We start from the raw sequence: 18,544 nt of genomic DNA, 5'->3' as shown, positions 1-18,544 counted from the left end.
TCTGACTAGTTGTATGTGGATGGGGCTCACATCTTGACCTCATCCCAAATGTAACAGGGAAACCTCAGTCACTTATACTCTTAAGGTAGCAGAGACAAGAATAGGACTGAGGCAGACAGACACTTAACTTCTGGACAAAGGAAAAAGGATTCTTAATACCTGGCTCTACCAACATTCCTCCTGGTCTAGGCTGAATACAAAATCTGTGCAAACATTTTTAACAAAATGATGTCTGTACAAAAAAAAAAAACAAAAACAGTTAATTGCTACATATTTCAAATATGTAATCCTGTGGAGAAACTGGAACCAAAAGAATTTAAAACAGGAGCTTGAGCCATTTAACTACTTACATTCACTGCAGCATTATTTACAATAGCCAAGAGGTAGAAGTAGCTCAAATGGCCATTAATGGCTAAAGAAAAGGTGGCATGTACATACAATAGAATATTGTTCAGCCTTAAGAAATTCGGTCACCCGCTAAAATATAAATGAACCTTGAAGATTTTCCACCAAGATCACGATCAAGGATATCAACTCTCACTACTGCTTTTCAACATCATACTGTTAGTCCTAGCCAATGCCATAACACAAGAAAAAGAAATAAAAGTTAAGATTGGGAAGGAAAAAATAAAACCGTTCATAGATGACGTAATTGTCTTTGTAGAAAATCTGAAACAAATTACAAAAAACAATCCTGGAATTAATGACTATCATAAAGTTTAAGATACAAGGTTAAAATACAAAAGTCAGTCACTTTGCTATATACCAGTTGTGAACAAGTGAAAATATAAATTTAAAACACATTACCACTTACACTAACACTCCCAAAATGAAATGCTTAAGTGCAAATCTAACATATGTATAAGATCTATACAAGGAAACCTACACAACTCTAATATATCAAAGAACTACTTAATAAATGAAAAGATATTTCATGTTAATGGATAGACAATATTATCAAGACATATATTTGTCTGAAACTACAATACAGATTCAATGTAATGCCAATCAAAATTCTATCAAGTTGCCCTGGCCAGATGGTTCACATGGTTAGAGTGTCATCTCGTACATCAAAGGTTGTGGGTTCAATCTCTGGCCAGGGCACCTACCTAGGTTGCGGGTTCTGTCCCTAGTAGGGGCATGTATGGAAGGCAACTGATCAATGTTTCTCTCTCAAATCCATGTGTCTGTCTCTTTCTCCCTCTTCTCCTCTCTCTAAAATCAAACATGTCCTTGAGTGAGGATTTAAAAAAAAAAACAACCCAGCAAGTTATTTTGAGCATATCAACAAAATGGTTCTGAAGTTTATATGAAGAGGCAAAAGACCCAGAATAACTAATTCAATATTGAAGGAGAAGAACAAAGTTGGAAGACCAACTTCAAGACTTAATGTACAGCCATGTAATCAAGTAGTGTTCCTTGGTTAAAGAATAAACAATAAATCAATGGGACAGAAGAGAGAGCCCAGAAAGAGATGGGCATAAATATAGTCAACTGACTCTTTGAAACAGGAGCAAAGATAGTCTTTTCAACAAATGGTACGGGAACAAATAGATAGCCACATGGGAAAAAAATCAATGTAAGCAAGCCTTTACTCCTTTCACAAAAGTTAATTTACTGAAAATGGATCACAGATTTAAATGTAAAATGAAAAACTATAAAACTCCTAGAAAAATAACATAGGATAAAAGCTGGATGACCTTGGGTATGGCAATGACTTCTTAGACAAAATACAAGGCATGATTCATGAAAGAAATGATTGATAAGCTGGACTTCATTACAACAAAAACCTTCTGCTCTATGAAAGACAGTGTCAAAAGAATGAGAAAACAAGTCACAGACTGGGAGAAAATATTTGCAAAAGACAGGTATTTGACAAAAGACTGTTTTCCAAAATATACAAAGAACCCTTAAAACACAACACAAAAAGTGAACAACCTGATTTAAAAATGGGCCAAAAACCTGAACAGATACTTTACCAAATAAGAGAGGCAGTAAGCATATGAAAACATGTTCAACATCCTATGTCATTAGGGAGTTGCAATTAAAACGACGAGACAGACACCACTACACACCTCTCAGTGTGGCCAAAACCACAACACTGACAACCAAATGCTGATGAGAATGTGCAGCAACAGGAGCTCTCATTCATTGGTGGTAGGACTGCAAAACGGTATGGCCACTTTGGAAGACAGTTTGGCAGTTTCTTACAAAACTGAACATATTCTTACTATACAATCCCCGTATTTTCCTTTGCACAATTTGCCATACTAGAAACTCAAAGTCCTTTTTCTTTGTGTTACTTCTCTAAAAAAAATCACTCTTTTGTTAAGATGTTATATCAGCTCAAGATCTAACCATCCCCTTGAGTTACTCACATATGAATGCTCTCATGTACGAGGTCTGCCCAGAAGGTAGCCAGCCATGTAATGTGAAAAAGAGACAATTATTGAAGAAATGTAGATTACTTTAGGAATGTAGATTTGACTACCTTCACTTCTGACAGAAGAGTGCAGATTGCACAGTATTTCCTAGTAATGAGTGCAAAGGGGCTGCCGATAACCTCATCCGACTCCCTCAATTAGTAATGTGAAAACCGAGGTTCTTGTGAAGTTTCAATATCCTAAAGACTTTTCATTAGCAAGTTCATGTGTTTTAGTGATCAGAAACCAGAATTCCTGCCCCCACAATATTTCCTACTTTTTATGTTCCCAAAGCTTTGTGACCATATGGAGAGTACAGAAAAGGGAAGAAGTTTTTAGACAACTTCAGTAGAAAAGGAGGCAGTTGACAACATCTCTTTGTGAGCAAGATCCTTATGTAATGAGAAATGACTGGGAGATGCCAAGGGTGTTGTAAGGCTACCACTCACAGTCACTCCATCTGGGCTTCAAGGAGTAGAAGGTGGGGCCTTCAAGTTCTATTCAAGGCCAATGTACTGGGAAGTTTTTGTTGGCTAGGGCTTGCTAATTTTGGCCTTGGGCTAGTCCTTTCCCATCTCTGATCCTCTGTTTCCTCATGTATAAAATACATATTAAATCCCCTGACATTATGATTCTATATAAAATGTAAGAATTAGTCAATTAGCTTAATAGCACAATAATATGAGTAAGTATGAGAAAGTAAAAGTATTTTACTCAGCAAGTATTTTTAATTGATTAAAATGAAAGGGATTTTTTTTTAAGTTTCGCTTTTAAAAAAAAAGACAAACAAACAAACCATTGTATGAGTCTGCTAGGGCTGCCAGAGCAAAATACCACAGATGGGGTGGCTAAACCAACAAAAATTTCTTTCAGTTCTGGAGAAGTCTGAGATCAAGGTGTCAGTAGATCTGGTTTCCTCTGTGGCCTCTCTCCTTGACTTGCAGATGTCCATCTTCTTGTGTCCTCACGTGGTCTTTCCTCAGTGTGGACATCCCTGGTCTCTCTTTTGTGCCCAAATTTCCTCTTCTTATAAAGGCATCAGTCAGATTGGTTTCAGGACCACCCTAAAAGCCTCCTTTTAATTTAATCACCTCTTTTAAAGGCTTTATCTCCAGATACAGTCACTTCCTGAGGTACTAAGAATTAGGATGTCAATATAAAAATTGGGGAGCAGACAATTAAGCCTTTAACAACCATCTATTCTAATGCTCTCACTTCAAAGCATTGTTACCAAGTACATACTTCTGGGGAGAAATTATTTTATTTTAGGACATTTTTACATAATTTAAAATAGCATACAGATTAGTTGAGTTATAATAATATTTTCCTGTAGATAACTTACAGGAAAGCTAGTTAACAAAATGAAAAGCTGTTTATGTTTCATTAGTCTACAAAATAGTATTTATAAGTAGTTTATGATGTGATTCCTAGGAAAACTTATTGTAGACTATCTTATTTAAAGTATATAAAAATGCAAAATATCATTAAGATTTTCACTGGTATACAACTTCAAATTAAAAAGTTTGGAACTAACCATATTTTACATGGGAAGAAGATTTGAAAAGAGCTAATGTTACTTCACTGTGTGACCCTGATTGGTTGCTCATAATACTTTTCCTAGAAGAATAAGGCAAATGGTTTATAGCGCTCAGAGGGCAAAACTCACAAAACATAAAAAGCAGAATGTCTTTGAATTTTACTTAATGAAGCTTATGTTTGATTAGCTAGCTGCTGTAATTATAATTTCAAGTCTTACAAATACATACATTCTTTTTCCAGAATAAAATTGCATATCTGTATCACACAATAGAGAATAAAACAAACATTAGATTTTAACTGTTGAGCCCTTTTACTTTTTGAGCTTAGAGACCGACATATTTTTTCTTTTCCTTCACAGCTTGGCATGCATCTGATTCATTAACTTCTCCAATTTGATGGCTAGCGCCATGTTTCCTTTAATCTTCAATTTTCCTGACATGAATGCCGTTGTTGGTTTTAGTGTCCCTAAAATGAGAAATTGAGACGGGAAAGTGTCTATTAGTACCCGCAGGGACATAACGCTTCAAGAACATGCATTACAAAAAGAATCTCCTTGAGTTCTATAAATCTGTGAAGCACAGAAATTTCTATTATAGCATTTTTAAATAAGTATCTTGGGAATCCCAATTCATAGACTTAAATGTTAACAATATCTTATAATATGAGAGATAATGTAAAAACAACAATCAGCAAAAGATTATAACAAAAAGCTGAAGATGCAACATTTATATAATTGTTACAATACTCTCAAGGATACATGGCCCTCAAATGAATTGAGGTAAACAAACACTATTTTAGTTAATGTTCCAATATATTATAGTTCATTAAATTTTTAGCATTTCCAGCTTAGATTTTTCAAAACAAATCTAAATGCATGTAATATTAAATGATCATTAAAACCATAGGTATGGACACAAAAGTATGTTAGCGTTATTTTTTTAAATATTTTATTTTATCTATTTTTAGAGAGAGTGAAAGGGAGGGAGAAAGCGAGGGAAAGACACAACAATGTGTGGCTTCCTCTTGTTCACTCAGTACTGGGGACCTGGCCTGCAACCCAGGCATGTGCCCTGATGTGGAATGAAACCAGTGACCCTTTGGTTTGCAACTTGCGCTCAAACCACTGAGCCATACCAGCCAAGGCTGTTAGCATTATTTTAACCAAAGAAGTACAAGGACATACAATGTGACCATTAAAACATTATAGCTAATTAGAACAAATAATAAATAGAAGCTCCACCAAGGCAAAAACTTCATTTTTTTTTTTTGCAGCTCTCATACAGTGTTAGCACAGAGTCTAACACACAAAGTAATTAATGAGGAAACTGAGGCTCAAAGAGAATTTTGACTTTCTGAAGGTCACACAACTTGTATATGATCGTGCTGCAATTCAAAGCCAGGTGTGTCTGATTCTCATTTATGGTTTTCTGAGCTATATTATTCCAATTCATATACAGGTCACATCTCCAAAGGGCACAATATGTATCTGGTGCATTAGGAAACGTTCACTGGGCCATGCACAGGCTATTTGTCAAAAAAAAATTTGTGGGTTAATATATTGTGTATATACTGAGATAATAAACACCTTTAAATTGCTCTGGATAGGAGTTGTAGCAAAGCATTTACATGAGGGGGAACACAAAAAAACTGGAATATATTTATTAAAAATTGTGTATTCTTACATGTTAAACTTCAGTCACCTTTGAGTACTCTCTATTTGATGCAACACACCCACTGAGATGTTTTTTCCACTGCTCAAAACAAGTTTTAGAACTCATTAATTTTAACACCTTTTAGTGCTTCTGCCATTTTTGTTTCATCTCTTCCACATCAGCAAAACACTTCCTATTGGGAACCACCCTGCCTGGTTTCAGAAGCTACAACCCCCCCATGGCTAAGGCTAAGTGAGTGACCTTGGGACCATAAGCCACTAAGGAGACAAAGCTTATCTCCCTGGCAGGGGCGCTGCTTCTGTTCCTTTTACTTCACCCTGCCTGGCCCCCAATGCTTGATCGGTTGGTTAGCCAGTGACAGGTAAGATTCCCCAAGGGGAACAACCTAAGACAGGCACAATCATGGAGAGGCCCCAGGAAAGGACTTGGGGGGCTATAGCAAAAAGGGGTGATGGACCCTCGCCTCTCGGCTTTGACATAGCCTGAGTCCTCATTCTGTCTGCAAGAAGTCTCCTAATCTCTTGACTGCCTTACTTCCCCTGCCTGACTTAAGCCTGAAACAATGCCGTAAGCCTGAAACAATGCTGGTGATGGGTGTCCTCCTGTGCTGGAAAGGGCAGGTTCCCTGGAGTGATCAGGCCTAAGAAAGAATACATAAAATCCTGTGAAACCTGCTTTGCTAAGAATGCCCTCAATTACATGATAAGGGTCTGAGCAGGAAGTGAGTTTGTTCCTCAACGTTTTATCCTCTTTAGCTACCTGACCCTGACTTAAAACAGGCCCTCAGTGTTCTTTGTATGCTATCTATTGTTTGATCCTTACTGCCTGACAATGATTAATGAGCTTTGTGTGTATTCCAGTGCAAAAGGAACCCAATAAAAACCCATTGAGGAAAAGACTCTTGGCCCTTCTCCTTTGAGATATCAGCCACCTTTCCTCCCCAAGCAGATCATGTCTTGGTAGACTTAGTCTCATCCGTGGCAGCCAGGGGGGCCCTGCAGCGGAGCACCCCCCCCAAGTTTCCCTTTGAAGACTTTTTCATCCAGGGAAACAAAAAAAAGTCACTTGGGGAAAGATCAGGTGAATAGGGAGTATGTGAGTCATGCTGTTTTTGGTCAACAACTGCTGAACATCACCCTGGCTGGTATGGCTCAGTGGACTGAGCACCAGTCTGTGAACCAAAGGGTTGCTGGTTTAATTTCCAGCCAGGGCACATGTCTCGGTTGTGGACCAGGTGATGTTTCTTTCCCTCTCTTTCTTCCTTCCTTCCCCTCTCTAAAAATAAATAAAATCTTTTTTACAGAAACTGCTGAACATGCAGTGCAGTGTGGGCAGGTGCACTTGTAAATCACCCATCATGAAGTGGGCAAATGTGTTGAAAGAGTCCTCAAAAAAAAATTCACTGAACCTGAACACAGCCTCTCACAACAATGCCAGCTGTACACTGATAACAGTGGGTTCCTAAACACTGATCTAGCAGGGGAAGCCTGTACAACAAGGGACCAACACCCAGAAGATAACTCCAGGGTTTTTTTGGTCACCCCTTATAGACTCGTTGCAGATAGGAAGGATCCAGTCCATTATTGTATTATAATGAATAAATTGAGCTATGCATTAGTCCAGGGAAATGTGACATTAAAATACCTCCATTCAAGAGACTTCAGGTCAAGATGGCACCATAGGTGCCCCCTCACACAACCACACCAAAATTATAACTCAACAACAGAACAACCATCACCCAGAAATTGAGCTGAATGGAAATCCAACAACTATGGAATTAAAGAAACCACATCCATCCAGACTGCTAGGAGGGGAGATGTGGAATGGAATGGTCCTACACCCACATGTAGATAAAAATTTGGGAGGGATATCTCAAGAGCTAGGAGTCCTAGCCCCACATCAGGTGCCCCCAGCCCAGGTTCCAGTGACAGGAAGATAAGTCCCCATAACTCTTGGCTGCAAAAACCATTAGAGATTGAATTGGTGGAAGAAACCGCTGGAGTCCCAAGCAGTTCCTCTTAAAGAATCCACACGTGGTGGTCAGTGGTCATAGCCAGTCCTTAGAGCTGACTGGCCTAAAATCCCTCCCATGGATCTGCCAACAGCAATCAAAGCTCAACTACAAGAGGAGTGGATGCTCAGCCCACATGAAGGGTGCAACTTGAGTACCCAGCTTGGGTGACGGGGGAGGCTATGCCACTGGACCCTACAGGACACCTACTACATTAGGCCACACTACAAGACAGGGAGTGACGGCACCTCTACCTTATACATAGACACAAACACAGGGAAGCTGCCAAAATGAGGAGAAAAAAAAGCATGGCCCAAATGAAAGGACTGATCAAAGCTACAGAAAAAGAACTACACAAAATGGAGATAAGCAATCTATCAGAAGTTGAGTTCAAAATCCTGGTTATAAGGATGCTCAAGGAACTTAGTGTGGACCTCAATAGCATAAAAAAATCTGGTCAGAAATGAAGAATACAGTAATTGAAATAAAGAACAATTGACAGGGAAACAAGAGTAGAGTGGATGAAGCTGTGAATCAAATAGATGATTTGAAATATAAAGAATCAAAAGAAAACCAATTAGAACAAGAAGAAGAAAAAACAACCCCCCCCCCCCACCGTGTAAGCAGCCTGTGGAACAATTTCAAGCATTCCAACATTCGCATCATAGTGGTGCCAGGAGGAGAAAAGAAAGAGCAAAAACCTGGAAATCTATTTTAAAAAATAATGAAAGAAAACTTCCCCAATTTGGTGAAGTAAATAGATTTGCAAGTCCAGAAAGCACAGAGAGTCCCAAACAAGATGGATGCAAAGAGACCCACTCCATGACACATCAAAATTAAAATGCCAAAGGTTAAATATAAAGAGAACCCTAAAAACAGCAAGAGAAAAGCAGTTAATTACCTACAAGGGAGTTCCCATAAGACTCTCAGCTGATTTCTCAAAATAAACTTTGCAGGCCAGAAGGGATTGGCAAGAAATATTCAAAGTCATGAAAAGCAAGGACCTACAGCCAAGATTGCTTCACCTAGAAAAGCAATCATTTAGAATCAAAGGTCAGATAAAGAGCTTCCCAGACAAGAACAAAGTAAAGGAGTTCATCACCAAACCATTACTATATGAAATGTTAAAAAGACTTATTTAGGAAAAAGAAGATCAAAACTATGAACAATAAAATGGCAATAAACATATCTATGAACAACTGAATATGAAAACAAACTAAGCAAATAAGAAGAATAGAGCCCTGGCTGGTGTGGTTCAGTGGACTGAGTGTTGGCCTGCAAACCAAAGGGTCACTGGTTCAATTCCCAGTCAGGCAACATGCCTGGGTTGCAGGCCAGGTCCCCAGTACAATGTGCGTGAGAGTCAACCACACACTGATGTTTCTCTCCCTCACTTTCTCCCTCCCTTCCCTTCTCTCTAAAACCTAAAGAAAAGAAAAGAAAAGAAAAGAAAAGAAAAGAAAAGAAAAGAAAAGAAAAGAAAAGAAAAGAGACAGAATCATGGATATGGGGAACATTTTGACGGTTGCCAGATGGGAGGGTGGTATAGGAGATTGGGTGAAGAGGTGAGGGGGTTAAGAAGTACAAACAGGTAGTTAAAGATAGCCATGGGATGTAAGGTACAGTGTCAGGAACAAAGTAGCTGAAGAACTTATACGTATGACCCATGGACATGAACAATGGTGTGGAGATTATGTGAGAGACTGGGGGGTGCTGGGGGGGCAATGGGAAAAAATGGGACAACTGTAATAGCATAATCAATAAAATGTAATTAAAATACCTAAATTCATAAAGAATAAAGGGTAATTTTTAATTTACATGGAAGATACTAGAAGATCTTTATTATTTGAAGAAACAGAACAGCCCCAGCAAAACCTTACAAAGACTAATACTGGGGTGTCCTCCAGCCAAAAAACTGGTTCCCTGCTCTTATATCTACAGTGAAACCCACCTGTCCACAAGCCCACCAGTGTACTCACGATACACAGCTTCCAATCAGCTCTATTGAGCCTCAGTTATAAAGATAAATGGACATCAAATGAAGCCAAATCAAACAAACAAACAAACAAACAAAAAAACAGATAAAAGCAACTTGGAGGAAACAGAATGCAGCAGAGAAGAAAACTGAAACAAAGTATATGAATAACAAATAAATAAATTCCATTAAGTCATGTCCTCATTGGTAAGAGAATATGTAACACCAATGAATCATGAACAGGATGCTGGAGCAGAAAGGGAGAAAAGGAGAAGCAGAGGAAAGAGGGAGAAAAGGAGGACAAAATGAAAAGGGGTGGGGAAAGGAGATGAAGAAGAGGAAGGGGGAGAGGGAGTGAAAGAAGGGGAGTGGAATTGGGTAGAGTGTGGAAGAAGAAGGGAAACGTAAGAGAAGAAGAAAGAATGAGAAAACAAAAATGAGCTCTCGGGAATAACAATTTGATAGACAATATTAAAATACAATAGAAAGGAGATGCTTACAGATCCCTGGTCACAGCACTCAGTCAGTTTCTCTGTTGCAACAGTTTCCCACTATTGCAAAAGCATCTCCCTAGCCCTTACCCCAATAATCTTTTCAAATAAGGCATTTCTTTACTATTAAAAAAAAAGTAACAGAAAAGAAAGAATAAAGTGAATCAATCTCCTAGAAAATAATATGATTAAATCAGAGATCTATGTTTTCTCCTAAAAGTGAGAACTGAGAAAACCAAGAGTAGTACCAAAAATAATAATAATAATAATAATAATAATAATAATAACAACATAAGATACATTCCTAAGAGTCCCATCCAATACCCAGGAAAATGAAAGAAAAAAAGACCACACCACCTTGTATCATTGTGAAATTTCAGAACACTACAGAGAAAGATCATTTTGACTCTGAAGCTTTCAGAAAGGAGAGGGGTAGAGACAAGAGAGTAAGAGGAATAGTGTCAAATTCTCAGTTGTAATCTAGAAGATGGAGCAATGCATTCAAATTTCTGAGGGAAAGTTAATTTCAACCCAGAAATCTCTACCCCGCCAAATAATCAATGTGCTGGTAGACTACAAGTAAAATTACCCATTTTGTATCCTTTCTCATGAAGGTACTGGAGAATGTGTGCTGCCAAAATGAGGATGTAAAACAAGAGAGAAGACATGGGATATAGAAATTGGAGATTCAATGCAGGGGAAAGTTAAAGAAATTTCTAGGATCACAGCTGTGTAGCAGGCCAGTACAATGAGATACCTGATTGTAACAAGATAGAGGGATCCAGGAAAAAAAAGTAGACTGACAGGTAATTTGACACATTTGGCAGAGTAGAAAATTGTATGAAGAGGTTGTGAGGAGAGTACAGGGAGATTTTGCTGTTTCTTTATACCTATATTAATGGGGGGAAAATGGGGCAACTATTAATATCCAGGAAAAATAAAAGTTCTGAGGGGAAACAATAATTGTATACTATTTGACTCAGCAGCAAACTATGCCAGAATCATCATTATTTAACATCAAGCATTGATTTAAACAAAAATTCTAAAATAACTACCTTATTTTGCCATGTATAATACACACTTTTCTTGTCCAAATTCTTTAGGGAAAAATATAGATGCACATTATATATGGGTAGTACTAATCCTATATCTATATAAATGTTTTTAAATTATATTTTATTGATTATGCTATTACAGTTGTCCTGATTTTTTCCCCTTGCTCCCCTCCACCCAGCACTCCCCACTCCCTCAGGCAATCTCCCCACTGTTTTCATGTCCATGGGTCATGTGTGTAAGTTCTTTGGCTCCTCTCTTTCCTACACAGCACTTTACAACCCCCTGGTTACTCTGTAACTACTTATTTGTACTTCTTAATCCTCTCATCTTTCATCCATTCTCCCACCCTCTCTCATCTCTTTATCTTTAACCTTTGTCATTTTAATTGTGATGTGCATTGGGTTGGGTCTCTTTATGTCCATCTTGTTTGGGGCTCTGTGCTTCTTGGATTTGCATATCTATTTCTTTCACTAAGGAAAGTTTTCTTTCATTATTTTTTTAAATAGGTTTCCGATTTGTTGCTCTTTCTCTTCTCCTTCTGGCACCCCTATGAAGTGAATGTTGGATTGCTTAAAGTTGTCCCAGAAGCTGCTTACACTATCCTCAATTTTTTGCATTCTCTTTTCTTCTTGTTGTGCTGATTGGTTGTTTTGTGCTTCCTTATATTCCCAATCATTGACCTGATTCTTGGCTTCATCCACTCTACTGCTGTTTCCCTGTAAATTGTTCTTTATTTCAGTTACTGTATCCTTCATTTCTGACCAGATTTTTTTTATGCTGTTGAGGTCCACACTAAGTTCCTTCAGCATCCTTATAGCCAGTGTTTTGAACTCTGCATCTGCAAGATTGCTTTCTCCATTTCATTTAGCTCTTTTTCTGGAGTTTTGATCTTTCCTTTCATTTGGGCCATGTTTCTTTTTCTCCTCATTTTGGCAGCCTCCCTGTGTGTCTATGTATAAGGTAGAGCTGCCATCATTCCCTGTCTTGGTAGTGTGGCCTGATGTAGTAGGTGTCCTGTAGGGTCCAGTGGCACAGCCTCCCCTGTCACCCAAGCTGGGTACTCAAGGTACACCCTTCATGTGGGTATTGAGTATCCACTCCTCTTGTAGTTGAGTCTTGGTTGCTGTTGGCAGATCAATGGGAGGGATTTACTCGGGCCAGTCAGCTGCAAAGTTTGGCTTTAACCACTTACTACCAATCTCCGCCCTCCACGGAGGATCAGCTGTGCAGGGGCAGGGTGGTGGTACTCTGATGTGGTCTCCTGGGTGTGCTGGCCCTGGGGTTTCCTGGGTGGTGAAGGCCAAGATCAGCCTTCACCTGTGTTCTGCCTGGGGCCAGCCTGTCTGAGTTCTAAAGCAATCTGAGATGGCTGCTACCTGTGCTGGGCATGGAGATTTTCAGGCAAAGCCAAGCTGTGAACCTACACTGCTTGTTCTGAGCCTGGTGCTCACTGAAGCTAGCTGCTGCTGGTTTGAGAGGATTTAGGAAGTTATGAAGCATGAGCCATTCATATGGAAAAGCAGCTTGGGTGGGCCAATAAATTGGGTGGGGTGGAGTCTCTGGGGATCTCTGAGGAGGGTCAAACAGTGTTAGCCAGGTTGATGGAATCTGAGATAAGGCACCAGTCTGCTGCCTCTGTGGGAGGAGGGCCCAGAAACAAGAGAATGGCCTCTACTGGCCTTGATGCCAAACACCTCAGCCTGCCCATGCATGCCACTGGTGTCCCTCAAGACTCCTCCCCTGCCGGCGCTGGAGCCCAGAGGGAGTAAGTCTGAATAGGTGAGTCCATGTGTGTGTTCTTTAACAGGAACTGCTTGCTTGGGGTTCTAGTAGTTTCTTCCACTGAATCAATTCCAGCTGTTTTTCCCAGCCAGAAGTTGTGGCGTATCTTCCTGCAACTAGAACCCTGGGTGGGGGAGCCTGCTGTGGGGCTGGTACTCCTGGCTCCTGAGATATCCCTCTGGGATTTGTATCCACCACATGTGGACGTGGGACCAGCCCTTCCTGTGTCTGCACACCTCCTACAAGTCTGGATAGATGTGGTTTAATTCTGCAGTTATCAGACTTCCATTCAGCTCGATTTTTGTCAGTTCTGAGCAATGTTTTTTTTTTTTTAAATTTTAGTTGTAATTTTGTTGTGGTTGTACAAAGAGGTGAGCCATGTCTGCTTATGCCGTGATCTTAACCAGAAGTCCCAAGTGTTTTAAATTCTTTTATGCTTATGTATTTAAAATGTAACTCTAGCCCTAGCTGGTGTGGCTCAATGGACTGAGCACCAGCCTTCGAACCAAAGGGTTGCCAGTTTGATTCCCAGTCAGGGCACATGCCTGGGTTGTGGGCCAGGTCCCCAGTAGGGAATGTGCAAGAGAGAACCACACATTGATCTTTCTCTCCCTCTCTTTCTCCCTCCCTTCCCCTCTCTTTAAAAACAAATAAATAAAATCTTTTTAAAAAATGTAACTCTAGAAAGCAATAGCAATATCCATATGCAAAATAATACCCTGGAATACAATAATCAGTTTTGTTTCTAAATATAAATAAATAATTGAATTAAAAGATTAAAACAGATTTTTTCCCTGAAAATTTGGGCCAAAAACATAGGTGCACATTATACAAGGCAAAATATGGTATATTAGGAGGCTAAGAAAGGGGGAAGTGAAGCAGAAGCAAGGTACCATAAAGTACTTAAATCTTACCTATCAGTCTTAGATTAGTGTGTCTATAGAAAATAAGTACTGTAACTATAACATTGAGAAATATGAAAACATTGAGAACATGTGGTTAAATAGAAAGAAATAACAAAAAGACCTGGAGACAGATTACCTCTAGGGAATGGAAGGGGAAAAGCTAATAAACCTATTATATATACTTAAAAAAATTGAGGTGGTGTTTACATGACATAAAATTAACCATTTTAAAGTGAACAATTGAGTAGCATTTAAGTATAGTCACAATGTTGTATGACTACCACCTCTACCCAGTCCCCAAGCACTTCATGACCCACCAGGAAACCCTGTGCCCATTCTGCATCACCAGTTTCCCCTTCTTCCAGGCCCTGGCAACCACCAATCAGCTTTCTATGGATTTACCTGTTCTAGTCTTTATATAAATGGATTCATACAATATGTGATGTTTTCTGTCTGGCTTCTTTCACTTAACATGTTTTCTAGTTTTATCCATGTTGTATTATTAAAGTTTACAGCTAAATAATATTTTATTTTATATAATAAATAATAATTTGTATATAATAACTTGTTTATACATTCATCTGTTGGTGGGTTGTTTCCATCTTTTGGCTACTGTGCACAGTGCTGCTATGAAAATGAGTATACATTTATCTGAGTATCTATTTTCAATTCTTCTGAGCATATATCTAGGAGTGGAAATACTGGTTTTATTGTGACAGGATAGTAAGAAGCTGGGAAAATTCCTGGGCAAGTGGAATAGGAAAACTGAGACAAGAAAATTAAACAAGGCCAAGGCCAAACAATCTGAACAACTTACTGCCAGCTACTGAATCATAAGACCTATCATCCCTAACCAAGGACACTTGAGAGCAAATAGTTTATACCTCTCCTCCCTAACCAGATAATACATTGCTTAAATCTCCCTCATCTGGGCAATAGAGAACAGAGACCCAATTAATGCCATCTGTGTCAGCTAAACCCAAGGACAAATGAAGTCAGAGGAACAAAAAACAAAAACCCCATTAAAAGCCAGGCAGACCCAAGATAAAAGTAAAACAGTAGAGCTGACCAAATGATCGCCCCCTCCCATACGCTCATTTTGATACATCAGCATACTAAAAACAGACTTGGAAAACTAATGAGTATTCTGCTGAAACCCTTCCCTAAGATACTCACCTGCAGAAGAAAGATAAAAATACTTAAGACAAAGACCAGGTGACAGCTCACTCTAGTCTAGAGCATGATTGTGCCCCTTCTCGGGCATGAACTTTTTACTTCCTCCTAAACTTTAAGGGTCCCCATGACAATTGCAGCGAGGGGAGCAGTGGGCAGCAGCTCACCGCAGGCTTACCCTCTGATCCTCTCTCCGAGGCCCCCCTTTTCTCTCACTTCCCAGAGGAAGCTAAAAGCAGCCCCACCGTGGCTTGTTTCTTTCCTGGAACATTTCTAGACAGCCACGGCAGAGCACCCCCTAGGCTCTCTCTATCCTATTGCTTCTTCTACCCTAAGTCCTTCCTACGTTTCACTGTCCTCAGCTTTAATAAACATACTTTCAAAATCACCTGGACTTGTGTTCTGAAATCTTTCCTACAAGAGTCAAGAACCCACACACTTCAGGCTGACCTGAGGCAAACCTGCTGCAGGCCAGTCCCTGTCCAGTAACACCATGGTAATTCTAGGTTTAACTTTACCCATACACTTACGGGTTTAACTAAAGCTACACATCTTTAACTGCTCTTTAATAAGGTTTCCAAAACCATTCAATGGAGAAAGGATAACTTATTCAACAAATGGTACTGGGACAATTGGATATTTACATGCAAACAAATGAAGGTGGACTCCTACCTTACATGATATACAACATTAACTCAAAGTAGGTCAGAAGCCTGATTTTAAGAGCAAAAACTAAACACTTAGAACATAAGGTAAAATCATCAAAATTTGGATTTGACAAAGGATTCTTAGATCTGATAACAGAGGCACAAGCAATGACAACAACAACAAAACAGGTAAATTGGTCTTCATCAAAATTAAAACCTTTTGTGTTTCAAAATGTATCATCAAAAAAGTGAAAAGACAACCCACAAAAAATGGGAGATATTTTTTCTTTTTTTTCAAATTATATACCCAATAAGGTATATAATCATCATGTTGCATACCTTCTTTATATCTGAAATATATGAAGAATTCTTAAAACTAAAAGAAACCTTGATGAAAACAGGCAAATAATCTGAATAGACATTTCTTCAAAGATTTTATTTTCATGTGCTTATTGGTCATATGGAGAAATATACATATTGGAGAAATATACATATGACCAATAGGCACATGAAAATACGATAACATCATTAGTCATTAGGAAAATGCTATAAAAAAAAAGCCTAAAAAATAACAAGTGTTAGTGAGGGTAAGGATATAGAGAAATATAAACCCTCATACATTGCTATTAGGAATAAAGGTGGTACAACTGCTACAGAAAAGTTTAATAATTCTTCAAAGAGATAAACATAGAGCTACCATATGACCCAGCAATACAAGACAAAGGAAAACATACGCCCACACAGAAACTTGTATACAAACATTTATGGTGACATTATTCATAACAGCTAAACAACCCAAATATCTGTCAAGGTGAATGAATAAACTATGGTATGTCCATATGATGAAATAGCACTAAATCATAAAAAGAAATGAAATATTGACATGTGCTACAACTTGGATTAACCTTGAAAACATTATGCTAAGTAAAAGGAGCCACACAAAAAAATCACATATTGTATGATTCCATTTATATAAACTTTCCACAACTGGCAAACCCACAGAGAGAAAGAAAGCATACTAGTTGTTGCCAGAGGATGGTGGAGGCTGAAATGGGGAGTGTTACTGGTATGGGGTGCTCTGGGGTGAGGAAAAGCTCTGAAACTAAAGATTAGTGGTTGTTTGATGGAACTCTAAATGCAGTAAATTAAATGCCACTGAACTGTACACTTTAAGATGGTTTAATCTATGTTACATGAATTTCTTTTTTTTAAGATTTTATTTATTTATTTTTAGAGAGGGAAGGGAGGGAGAAAGAAAGAGAGAGAGAGAGAGAAACATCAATGTGTGGTTGCTGGGGGCCGTGGCCTGCAACCCAGGTATGTGGCCTGACTGGGAATCGAACCTGCAACACTTTGGTTCGCAGCCCGCACTTAATCAACTGAGCTACGCCAGTCAGGCTGTTACATGGATTTCATCTCCATATTTTTAGAAAAGGGAATGAAGTACTACATCAATAATGAAATTTGAGCTCTGGCTGCTGTGGTTCAGTGGGTTGGCCTGTGAACTGAAAGGTCACTGGTTGGATTCACAGTCAGGGCACATGCCTGGGTTGTAGGCCAGGATCCTGGCTGGGGGCATGCGAGAGGGAACTAATCGATGTTTCTCTTGCACATCGATGTTTCTCTCCCTCTCTTTCTCCCTCCCATCCTCTCTGTAAAAAAATAAATAAAATTTTAAAAGTAAAAAAAAGAATGAAACTTGATAACATGAAGAAGAAACATGCTGAAAGAAGCCAGTCACACATTGTACAGTTCTGTTCATATGCAAGTCCAGAACAGGGAAATCTATAGAGATCAAAAGTATTAGAAGTATTAGAAGATTAGAAGTTGCTTAGGACTAGGGGCAGGTGGATGGAGGATATGGGGCTAATGGGCATGGCTAATGGGCATGGGTTTCTTTTTAAGGTTATGAAAATGTTCTAAAAGCAACTGTGATGATGGTTATAAATATCTGTGAATATGCTAACTACTATTGAATTGTATACTTTAAACGAGTGAATTGTATGGTATGTGAATTATATCTCAATAAAGCTGCTTAAAAAATAAAAGCCATTCATTATAACAATAAATTAAATTAGCAATTAAAAAATTTTTTCCATAAAAATATCTGGCCTAAATGTCTCCACTGGTTAATTCACAGGATACAAAAATTAATACACAGCCCTGGCTAGATACTCAGTTGGTTAAAGTATCATCCCCAATACGCTAAGGTTGCAGGTTTGATCCCTGCTCAGGGCACATACAAGAATCAACCAATGAATGCACAAATAAGTGCAACAACAACAACAACAACAAAGTGGGAACAATTGTAATAGCATAAACAATAAAAACAGAAAAAAAATAACTTTAAAAAACATCTCGTAAGCACAGTATTCTATAAAGAATACATTCTGTCAATATATTAATCAGGCAATCTTGTTTAACAAATTTTCTTTCTATCATAATGCTTTACCATACAGTGGCCTCTACTGGCAAAAAGGAGAGATTTTGACTAGTTGGCCACTAGTTGCTTTAATTTTTTATATTTATAATGTATCCATTATGTAAATTAGGTCATAGAAATGGCTATGGTTTCTTAAAGGAGAATGCTTAGGATTATAAAGTCTAAATTGTGCCCATTCAAAAGAAAGTAGATGAAGTAAGAACGAAAGGAAAAAAGAAGCAAAACAAACTCACTCCCAATCTAAACTATTGCTATAAAGTAAACCTTACAAAAATACTTTTTAAAATTATTCATTTAACTGACTAATTTCTCCTAGTCAATTCAGGAAACAGAAAGTACATTCATAGAAATAAATAAATGAAAAGCCCATCAGTACATGTTTATGCTACATAAATAAAATGTAAATTAAAGAAATGATTTTTGTAC

The 18,544-nt window shown here is 38.4% G+C and overlaps 1 protein-coding gene across 2 annotated transcripts in view; it reads right to left on the bottom strand.

Annotated features, from left to right (window-relative positions):
* Positions 1-2,425: 2,425 nt before the first annotated feature.
* Positions 2,426-18,544, bottom strand: part of HSDL2 (hydroxysteroid dehydrogenase like 2) — a 60,120-nt gene continuing 44,001 nt past the window's right edge. Inside the window, exons 11-12 of one of the 2 annotated variants that reach the window (XR_004902305.1) lie at positions 4,068-4,427; positions 3,523-4,031 (exon numbers count right to left, since the gene is read on the bottom strand). Coding sequence is in view for 1 of the 2 variants with exons in the window: in XM_028524475.2 (XP_028380276.1) it covers positions 4,315-4,427 (113 nt within the window). In the remaining variant the exon portion in view is untranslated. Of the gene's footprint in view, positions 4,428-18,544 lie in introns of both variants that reach the window. The other variant, XM_028524475.2, reaches the window with a different exon arrangement.

This window comes from Phyllostomus discolor, chromosome 3 (assembly GCF_004126475.2).
Source record: "Phyllostomus discolor isolate MPI-MPIP mPhyDis1 chromosome 3, mPhyDis1.pri.v3, whole genome shotgun sequence".
NCBI lineage: Eukaryota > Metazoa > Chordata > Mammalia > Chiroptera > Phyllostomidae > Phyllostomus > Phyllostomus discolor.
The sequence above is the reverse complement of the archived record's forward strand: the minus strand, read 5'-3'. Positions and strand labels throughout refer to the sequence as shown.